Source organism: Ornithodoros turicata, chromosome 6 (assembly GCF_037126465.1).
Source record: "Ornithodoros turicata isolate Travis chromosome 6, ASM3712646v1, whole genome shotgun sequence".
NCBI lineage: Eukaryota > Metazoa > Arthropoda > Arachnida > Ixodida > Argasidae > Ornithodoros > Ornithodoros turicata.
This window is the reverse complement of record NC_088206.1, coordinates 49,955,181-49,966,039: the sequence shown is the minus strand read 5'-3', so window position 1 is coordinate 49,966,039 and position 10,859 is coordinate 49,955,181. Positions and strand designations below refer to the sequence as shown.

Here is a 10,859-nt window from a genome sequence, read left to right as displayed (position 1 = left end):
ATTGACGTTAAAAGGGCACAATTTTCCCAGTTTGTCATGCTCCATGAAAGAATGTAGCTCAATACCCAGTTCCATTCGTTCAGCTCTAGTGAGTGTGTTTACCAAGAGAGAATGCTATTCAAACAGCATAATCTGTATGACTCTCGTTCCTTCACTGCATCACTTGGCTACATCACAAAAATTCCCACGTATCGTAAAGCTACATTCAAGACACTGGAAATGAGTGACGTTTCAAATTTACCTCACTTCTTGACACTGCAAAAAAGAAAAAAAAGAAAGAGACGCCATGTATTGTGACCGCTCTGTGATGGCACATGGTTCTCAAAACGAAATCTGGCTACTGTAAGCAAGACATCACTGAACGGAGCATATGTATGAAAGAGTGCAGCGAATATATTTTGCCAGTTTGCAAGCATTCTGTGCGTTTTGGTGCAAATAAGTTTAGGAAAACTTCCATCATCTGCACTGTAGCACAGTGCTGAAGCAAAAACAAGTGTGCCTGGCATACCTGTTTAGTGCTTATTGTGCTGTTTAGTGTAGTGTTAAGACATGTTGTCCTGGAACGGTGCAATTTTTGAAATGAAGAAAGTAAAAAATAACAATAAAAAGTCATATGCTGTCATCCCTGTGCTATGGTGGAGTAGAGTGCCTGGAGTCTATGTTGTGTAAGTCTCATGTCTTGATGTCATGTAGATAGGTAATGTCACGAGTAGGTCGGCGGGTGATGCACCCTCGGTATCCAATATTGCGCTTTGTTTCCATGCTGCCGAGTAGTATGTAGAGCATTACAGGGAATAAAGTCATCAAAATATAAAAATAAAACGAAATGTCACTGAAATGTCATTGCACAACTGTAATAGCCATTACCGGAATTCAATACCGGACGATAATTTTCGTTTCCGTTTCTGTTTCCGGTAATGGAGGACAGTGGTATGCGTTTCCGTTATTGTTACTATCTCCAATTTCGGTAATATACCGTTTCTGTTTCCGTCGCCACTACCGATACCCTTCCCTGCTTTCTACAAAAGGTGACCATCTGCTCTGTGAACAGGGGACGTTGGGACAAGCCTTTTCATTTATATCAAAAAGCTTATGATATCCTAAGTAGTTCTTATTCTTCATTGTTATCGTATATGTTTATGTGCCTCTCAGAAAAATGGGCATGATGATGAGAATTGTCAACATTATATTACTCACAAAGAGAGTTACAAGGTGTCTACCAAATTGCAGCCTTCGAATTCCCCGACTTTTCCAGATTTTCACTGACTATTTCAGGTGAGTTCGAACAACCAAAACAAAAGGGAACTTGGTGCCTGCTGCTATGTTGCAGATCTCTCATAACACTGACAATTTATTGAGTATTAGTGAGGCTGCCCTACTTTTCTGCCTCTAAGCATGTCGCATTGGCAAATTGGTACTTGCGGCAACATTGTTGCGGCATGGCCACTCAACCACTGGTCGGCACTTGCAATTCGCTGTGCATCGTGACGGCGCTCGTTAACGATTTCCCGACTTCAGCTGCTTTTAGGCCAAATTCCCTGACAATCCCCTGACTTTTCCAGTTACATCAAAATTCCCTGACAATTCCAGATTTTCTAGGTCTCCTAGGTTGGTAGACACCCTGAGATATAAATGAGTCTACCTCATTAGGTTATGGTGGGCAACTATGATAAACCATTATGTGCATGATGATAACCATGATGATAACCATGATGATAACCATGATGATAACCATGATGATAACCATGATATGATAACCATGATGATGGATAGATGGGTGATCGACCTTGAGGGAAAGAAAGTACTATTCATAGCACAAAGTAACTCGTGAAAAACATGAGAACATATTTTAGAAGCCGTATGTGACTACTTGTCTACAAGAAAATTTGAAGCAAGCATGCATCTTAGCTCAGTGATACCCAAATGGACTAACAGTCATAGAGGCAAATATGATCAATTGTCTTCTTGCACACAGGTACACACTAGTACGATACCTTTGCATCTTGCGGACACTAAAATATTTAAACACTATTCCGCCTGTGCCACCTGATCCTAACCATTGCCTGACACATTACTGGAAAATGAAAGGCGTGCCGACAATTTGTAGATATACATCATTGTGATTTCAGGTTTTGATTTTGAAAATTGAGTTTCATTTCAGGAGCTGGAAAACAGGGCATAATCGGGAAATATAGGGTGGAAAATTTTGGAAAAGTGCTCCACCTTCATTTCATATGAGGATGAGGTGCCAAGCGGCCATGCTGAGTGTGCACTGCTTAGCATTCTCAGGTACCCATATTGGATGCTGAATTTGCACTCTGGCAAGTTTGTTTCTGAGGTTATTCAGGTTCAGTCTAAAGTGACGATGATACAATATGGGGGGTAAAAACAGGTTCTGCCCTAATAGACAATGCTCTATTTATAGAGCACCCTAAATACTACCATTATCTGAGATGTACAATGAGCAAATGCTCACTCCTATTATTATATAGGATTTATAGTTCATCAGTACGTGCTTCGGATTTCATTGTATATTACTCCTATAATAGGGCTGTGCAAATATTCGCCATTTTGAATACAAACCAAATATTTTCAGTATTCGTATTCGATTCAATTCGATGATTCTATATTCGTGTCTTTCGAATAAATGGAATATTCAAGATTTCACGATTTCAAATGCACGAGACCTATGCACTAGATCCCATGCAGCGTTTTCCCGATGGGAACGCACTGTAGTGGTGCATTCCGTGCTTGTGATGTCAGCGTCATGCAAAATCATCAAGCACGTCCACAAATGATTTCTCCACGCCTTCTCGCCAGTTTGGCAGAATGCGTGTTATCTGGATCCGCTCTTGGTAACAAACTTCCACTGACGAAACATATGCAATGGGGCTCAAGTTTTACGTGAGAAATCCATATAGAACGTACAGGGTTGTGGGTGTACCCGCGGATCCGCGTGGATACCCGCACTAATCTCGTATTTGCGGGGAGAAAATGTGACTTGATGCAGATCATGGGTAATGTATGGGTGCACCCGCGTTGCTGCTGCAGGTTATGCGGGTGCCCACGTTCATGCTTTTTTGCGAAATAAAGATGCAAAAGACAGACTTCCAGTGCGTTTTATGATGATTTGATGGCCGTTCTTTCAACAATTATGTATCATGCATTTGATGTGCTAACTGTAAAGTGTGATCAAACGTCCACAAATGCTTCCGTGCTTTTCTTCTTTGCACCGCAGTACTCTACCTTGTGCAACTCAGCTGCACGCCCCTGTAGTGCAAGTAGCTTCACCAAAACTCGTACGCGTGCGGATTGAGAGATTGTGTCTGCGGGTGCAGGTCAAGCATTACATACCCACGCAGACCTCTACATATAGGCGCATTAAAATTTTCACGATACAGAACAACGCAATGGCGTCACGCACGTTGCATGCACGTGTGCTATCGCTGGCTGCACTACATGTACTGTGTATGTACTGCATGTCACAATGCTATTCATGCTATGCTGTGCTATGTCATGTACTATGAACAAATTTTAATGTACTTCAATGTTAACAAATTCACAATGTGTTTAGAATCAGGACATTCAACTTGTTCCTTTGAGGGTGGATTATTAAACGTCCTTAAATCTAGGTTGTTCTGTATTTCGGGACAAAGGATGCTGCATGGTTCTGCCAAGGGCCCTGGCATGAATCATGTTCTCTTTTGTTTTCTTATCCTGTTTCAGAACAGCTTCGATTTTAAACTGTTAAACTTCTGCATTACCGCTACTGTAACATTCCATTTTTCCTCACTGTAGTAACGAAATGAGGACATTTCATTTTTTGTTAGAGGTGGGCGTGTGAGATCCAATCTGTTCAATTCGGCCTCACCGTCATTGTCATGAGCCAGCAGTGGCGCCGCTACATGCTTATAAGCAAGCGCCATGTGCTGTTGTGCGTTCTTTCATCGTACGACGTTCATCATCATACGTCGTTAGTCATATGGATGTTGGATCCCTGCTTTAGCTCATTCGGCCCTTCATCACCCAAATTGCTAGGTATATCTCTTCAGTCATTTAATCATTGTATGTATCATACCAGAGTGCTAGTAAACTGTCTGTATGTTATCCAAATGCTGTATTCCTGAATCTTCTTTTGAGTTTGGCAGATAGCCAGGTCCATCTCCGACGCTTATCAACTTTCTTCACCCCTTTCCCTTGGTCTATCTTGCCTCACAACTAGTGCTGTTTAGTGCAAAGTTAGTTTTGTTTCACCATTGTTGTGCGTGGGCTCGTGCTGTGCTTGCCTAGGTTGCCTCCTCTCCTCTGATTGGGAGATTTAAATGCTGCACCTGAATAAGGAATCAGTGTCGGGATAGTCCAATGCCGTGTGTGCACACACGGCGCTGTGTGCGCATTCCACAGCATGTAAACATCCAGACTGCCAGTTGGAGAAGGCAAAGGTGCTGCACGCGATGGAGTACCGTACTTAACACAGAGTTTAAATGAGTTTAATTAAGTGGTGACAGAGTGTAATGCTCGTGGTTCAAGGATCACACTGCAGTAAACGGGGTTGCTTGAAACCATTATGTTGTACTTATTCAATGTGACTCTCAGTCAAATATTTGCAACATTAACATTCGATTCATATTTTTACTATTCGCACAGTCCTACTCCTACATGGACACCAAATATCAAACACTGAGGTTAGCTTTAATGGTTGAATATTCTCCTCTCATAGGGTGAAGGAAACGTAATGCGGCTCTACCTCATTGTAGTTTAAGCAAGGCTTCCCAAAGTGAGAGGAGATCACCTTGCTAAGACCTAGCAATGTGTTGCAGATGGATGCATGATATGCACATTCAAACACAAAGCAGCACTCACTGTGTTTCATCCGTTGTCTTGTGACATTTTCAGGCTTACGCATACAGATTCGGGACCATTCTAATCTGTATTCGGAGACATTTGATTCAATTCCGAATTCGAATACTATAGGGAATACCAGCGATGCCGTGGAGTGCAAGTGGAGTGCAAGTGGAGTGCAAGTGGAGATGCAAACATAAGATAGGTTTCCTTTGAGTTTTTGATCATTCTTTATAGCAAAAAGCTTTTCCTCTCTACATAGTGTAGGACCCATGTGTACTTTGCCCTCTTAGGATATCCAAACACCAAACACTGTTTTCAGCTTCTAAGAACTGTGACATTTCTTGCATGAACTTACTTTAGAATTTCCAATTCTTGAGCATCCCTCCGTTCCCGAGTGAGTGAGACGCGTTGGAGGTCACGCAGTGCTGATTCAGCATCATGTTTCGCCCTCAGGGCCTGTGCAACTTCCACATCTTTGCGGGCTAACTCTTGTACGTAGAACAACAGTTGCCGCTCTGCCTACAGGGAAAGATACGGTATGTTCAGACATTAGTGTTGGAAATGTGTGCACCTCAAGGCTTGGTTTTTATTGGGGTACCTCCTCAAAATGGGCTAATATGATTCGCAGTCCTAATCCACTGACCTAAGATCATTCCCTCGGAGAATTAGAATCTACGTAGGTATCACGGAAATGTTCACCAAGCCTCACTAAAGTCAGCTGTTAAGAGTATTTCCTCACCTTGGTGTTGCCATTTTTAGAGCTAGTCTGACCAGCAAGCAGCTCATATAACAAAGGGTCGGCCGAATCCCCACTGTCCGCAGTTCTTTCTGCTCGATTGCCAGCATTCCTCATCGCAGACAGTGCGTGCTAAAGGACAAGAGAAGGTCATTTGTATGTACTGGTCTTGCTAAGCTTCATTTACAAAAGAATGTAGAAAGTTCCAACATACATTTGGAGCTAAAGTGGCTGCCCTCAAAACATGAAGTTCCCGGTCTTTCTCCTCAAGCAGTGCAAGTGTGCGCTCACGCTGTCCTTGCATCAGGGACTCCAATTCAGCCATCTTGGTGCGCCAGGTGCTCTCCAGGTTACACTGTTCTTGCCGGTGAGCAACTGTGGCATCTGTCATAGCGTTCTGCAGAGGCACCATTTCACCAACTCAGTGAATGTTCCAAGTATTTAAAGGATAACCACTCCTTGGCTAACTTCACCGGCTCACTACTGTCCTATAGTACTAGGAAAAGGAAGCCGAAACTCTATGGCTGCACCTTAATACACGAGTATATAGCTTGAATTTTAGCTAATACTAAAATTCATGTATTACGGTGCAGCCATCGAGTTTCCACATTCTTATACACTTTGCCATCTTTGCAATGAGATTTTGGTCAGTGACGCTCTCACTGTGATGGAAGGACATCGCACCCCATATAGGATGTGACCATCTGAAGCCATTTCCTCAAATGTTGCCTGTGCCCTGCCGATCAAGTCACAGCAAGGCCAAATGGAGACATTTGATTTGCACTGTGTATTCATGGTACCTACTCAATTTTGGAACAAAAATTCAAAGGACCTGTTAAGTTTCAGACGTCATTTTGCCCGGGATGTAAGACATGGTTTATGGCCAGGACTGCAATATTTCACAAAAAGTATATATAATAGACATGCACAAACGCGACTGAGGACTCCTGAATGTTAAAGGTCACAGGATAAAAGGGAACGCTGATGAATACAATGAAGGGTACCGTTCATTTCTTCCACGTCTGGCTTCCGCTCATGTGCTTCCGAAACTCTAGCTCTGACTTTAGATAAGTGGAGTTTGCACTGCCAGCTCCACGGGGATAAGAAAAAGATTCGAGGGTTTTGCAAACGTGAAAACAGCATTTTCGAATTCCAGGGTATTCAATGGTTTCAAGGAGCACAGGGAACCATGGTATTTAATGGCACTATACCATTAGCCAAGAGAATGTGCAGTGAGTGGCAGATCATGAGCATGAATTCCAGCTCTTCCTTGTGGCAAAACTACTAGAGCTATGTTCATAAGCACTACTGTATTTCCCAGTGGACCAATTTCAATGTAGAATATGTTTTTCTCACTGAGGTTTTGTCAAAAGCATGCTTGCATTGCACCACAGTTTCCGCCAATCCCAATTTTCCTTTTTTTTTTAGTGTTTTGTTCTTTTTTCGCCCACTTCACTCCTTTGAAAAGTCCTTTTTGCTCTGCAGCGCTTGAATCGGAATCAAGTCGGTTTCAAGGTCAAATGCCTCACTGCAGAGCTATGAATGGGCTATGAGAATTACAGGGTATCTACAAAAATACAGAGCAGCACAGGAGACAATTGATGTTCTGATGCTGGAACACATATAGAAGGACAAATAGCAGGACAAAGGACAGAGGAGAGCAAGACAAAGGACAGCAGCCTGCTTAGACAGTTTAGAACAGCGCAGAAAACAACGAAATCATGGCTGACAAGGAACATATGTAACAACACAATTAGACAATGCAAAATGTGGGGAATAAAGTTGCGCCTGGGTCATTTGCCAGGCCAAATAGCCATTTTTGATACAGAAAAAAAAAGTAAAGAAATACTGAGTGCTTGTTACAACGAGGTGGCCGATGCATCATATTGCAGAGGCCATACATATGCTCCAGAACACATTTTACATTGACATACCATATTCCTCAGCATCAGCCGGCATGCCGCATACAAGCGGGGGAGACCAGCATACAGCAAAACCCTGTATTTTGTCGCATGCCATAAATCCGAGGTGAACTTACTTTGGTGATAACTGATAAAGTAGCGAGCATCACAAAAGGTTCCTTCCAAAGAGGATTATCACTAGGAATGGCTGTGTGTGACTCATGCCAATACATTGGCACATCTAGGTCAGGAGCCGTGCACAAAAGGGTTCGGAAGGTACGTCACTGTTAAAAGTAGATAGCCGCAGTGACATTTCCGTTTCTCAAGTGCAGTGCTAGCACAAGAAGCAACGGAGATGGATGGCAGAGACAGCTTCTGTGACAATCGGCCTGAGACACCAGCATCAGAAGCATCGTATAGATAGTGAGCGGACATGTGGAACGTTTCTTGAAGAGGCACAATATTGTGAGCAGTGCACAAGTGTAGGGCAGAAAGTGCCAGATAATTCCGATTTGTTGTGTCGGAATTACTTCGACTTCCATAAGTCCATCATTGAAGGATATGCTCCATCATCTTGCATAGGAAATATGAATGAAACGCCATTTTGTTTCGACTTGCCACAAAGCGGACATTCGACCTCCAAGGAAAAGAGAAGCTAAGGTCGTATTATGTGCGATTACTGCTGGAACAAAGCTAAAGCCCTTAATCGTACCTTGAATTTTGCAGCATGCCTTTGAAGACCAGCTTTTGGAAACCTCAAAGCTGGACTCCCTCCACTTTTGCCGCATGCTGGCTGAAGCGAGAGAAAACGGTTAGCTGTGACTGCACTGCTTTGACTTGTACAGTGGCGAACAAAAGTTAATTGAACAGGGGAGTGTCATTTTTCTCTCCCTCAGCTACACCCTGGTGGTGGAAGGATACGGGCATGTACACCCATTTACAAAAGTGTATCAGTTAAACCGCTTGAGGCTCTAATGATGACTAAGGCCCCAGGTTTTCTGCTGCGGCAAATTTAAAATCCTGCGGCACCGACGCGTAAATTCCGCGATTTTCTGCAGCAAGCGGTCAATGGCTGCTTGAAATGGGAAACACTTTACTTTCTTGGATAATGTGGGAACAAAAAATATTTTATAAAATTAGATTCGAAGCACTGTTGTGGCTCAGCATACATGATATCTTGTGTTCTCCTGTGACAAAGAATGCCGTCTGTCGCCTGCAATCATTTTATACTTGCTGAAAGATCTTTCGGCATCTACAGAGTTTATAGGAACTTTATAGGATGATTATAGGAAGGAGCTGTTTCTGGGCTGTAGGCATTATTTAAGAGGCCATACCAGTCGGGGAGCAACTCCGATTCACGATTTTTCTGATTCTAGATGGTGCCGCGCTCGCCGTCCTTATCACGCTGTTCGCCTCCGACTCCCGAAATAATCCCCATTGTGCATGGTTGACCTCGCGAGTTTAAGGCGGCCCGCACCCTCTGCGCTGTTTGTCGAGTGGTAAAGTGTCGGACTTTGCCACGAAAGGTCCACAGTTCGATTCGAGACATTTATGTCTTTTTGCTTGTCGCCTATTGCTATATGAGTACTTTATTTTTATTTTGTTGTTATATATTTATGCTACAATTATTGTTTTCACAAGTCACTGGCGCCTGTACTGGCTGATTATGGAATTTTTAGTTGCTCTTCATATTGTTTTACTAGTGCATACTTATTGTATGCCGACGTACAAGTGTGATTGGATAGTACGGATGCCGGTATCTCAGAGGCTCTCAACTGGACCTACCAGCGGCTGTAAATTAGGCTATAAACATTGCCTACACACAGCGCTTACAATGCCAGTCTGGAAAATCTAGTGCTCGAAACGGTATTCCTTTTTTTTTTTTTTTCGCTGCACTCACTTACATGCAATTTACCTTGATAATAACTCTATTACTCATGCAAAAATGACATTTTGATATGTATATTTCTGGTAAGTAAGCATTATCAAATATCTGAATTCATTTACAAGGCGTTGGTGCAAAAGACTTTTCAAAATTTCCGTTGTAGAACAGACTACTTATTATTACCCAGAAACTTCAGTAACATATTTGAAAGGCTCCTTTCCCCCATGTTCTCCCTTCTTTTTCTTTCACATTACACCCGCTCAGAAAAATAATGTCAGTCGACAACCCTATTAACAGGGGACTCCCTTTCTTCTGGTGTGCCAGTTCGCAAAACCGTACAAAGGAGGTGAAGGGCGATAAGGCTTCGGGTCGACACACGGAAACCAACCAGAGAAGATATGGAAAGGTCAAGCGGCAAGGCCTCGCAGCGGGAGTCGCGATATTCCCAACACAGTCTTTTTTTTTTTTTTCCTGGACGCCAAGAGGAACGATTCGACAAAAAATAGAAGGACACAGAGTAGAAAAATAATAGCAATGGTCACCTGACAACATAACAGGTTCTTGTTTGAGTGTTGCAAAAAAAGTGCAGTTCGGCCTCCTTATTATGTGGGACAGGATAATATATCCCTTCTTTTCTTTTTTTAGAAGAACTTCTGAAGTGTAAATTTTTACTCCAGATTTCGTTGTGTTGGATGCTGAGGTCTGAGTTAATTCAATCCAAACTTGAAAACATGAAATTCGGTCGTGGAAAAGCTGAAGAACTGGACACCATGTGAGCCAAATTTATGCATAGTTTAGGAAAATCACTATTCTTGAAGGGCAACACAGATGCAATTACAAAATTGGGGTTTCCAGAGATGAATATAAGCGCTAGTTGCCAAATGAAGGAATGATCACAGAGAAGTCGTTTTATATAATCAAAGCTCGCCCGAGATGCCGGATTTTCCTCCCCGAAAAAAATTGCCTGGGGAAGAACCGTCCCCAGAGAAAAAAGTCCCCCGGAGAAATCGTCTCCGCAAGAACGAAAGCCATCGAAAGCCATCGAACGCAGGACACTTGGTCGAAAGCCATTTGATCGAACACCATTTGACTGAAACGGCAGCGGTCATTTGATTGATTTTTTTATTGCTTCGTTTGGAGCAGATGCATACTCTAAACGAGATTGAACTAAAGTTTTATATGGCTTTAATACAATATCTGTATTTTATACTATGGCAAAATTTCCTTCTTAGCATTCAGACTTCGAGTGCCTTTCGTGCACATATCACTATCCCATTTCGGATCTCGGCAATGAAAAGGGTGCCCAGAAGAAGCACATACTATTGGCTGCTCCCAACTTGAAGACATTTTCTTCGGTATGTGTCCTACTGCTACTCAGGATACCTTACAGCACTTCTTACTTTACAATACTTCCGCATTGTTCTATTCAATTCAATTCAATTTTATTCAATTTTATTTCCTTTCGGATGGGAGAAAGTAAAAAGCCAGAAGG

The 10,859-nt window shown here is 42.6% G+C and overlaps 1 protein-coding gene across 3 annotated transcripts in view; it reads right to left on the bottom strand.

Moving 5' to 3' along the window:
• Window positions 1-10,859, bottom strand: part of LOC135396646 (GRIP and coiled-coil domain-containing protein 1-like) — a 29,883-nt gene that overhangs the window by 727 nt on the left and 18,297 nt on the right. For 2 of the 3 annotated variants that reach the window (XM_064627730.1, XM_064627729.1), the window contains exons 11-14: window positions 8,195-8,275; window positions 5,796-5,978; window positions 5,585-5,713; window positions 5,201-5,364 (exon numbers count right to left, since the gene is read on the bottom strand). In XM_064627730.1, the coding sequence (XP_064483800.1) occupies window positions 5,201-5,364; window positions 5,585-5,713; window positions 5,796-5,978; window positions 8,195-8,275 (557 nt within the window). The remainder of the gene's footprint in view (window positions 1-5,200; window positions 5,365-5,584; window positions 5,714-5,795; window positions 5,979-8,194; window positions 8,276-10,859) is intronic. The other variant, XM_064627732.1, reaches the window with a different exon arrangement.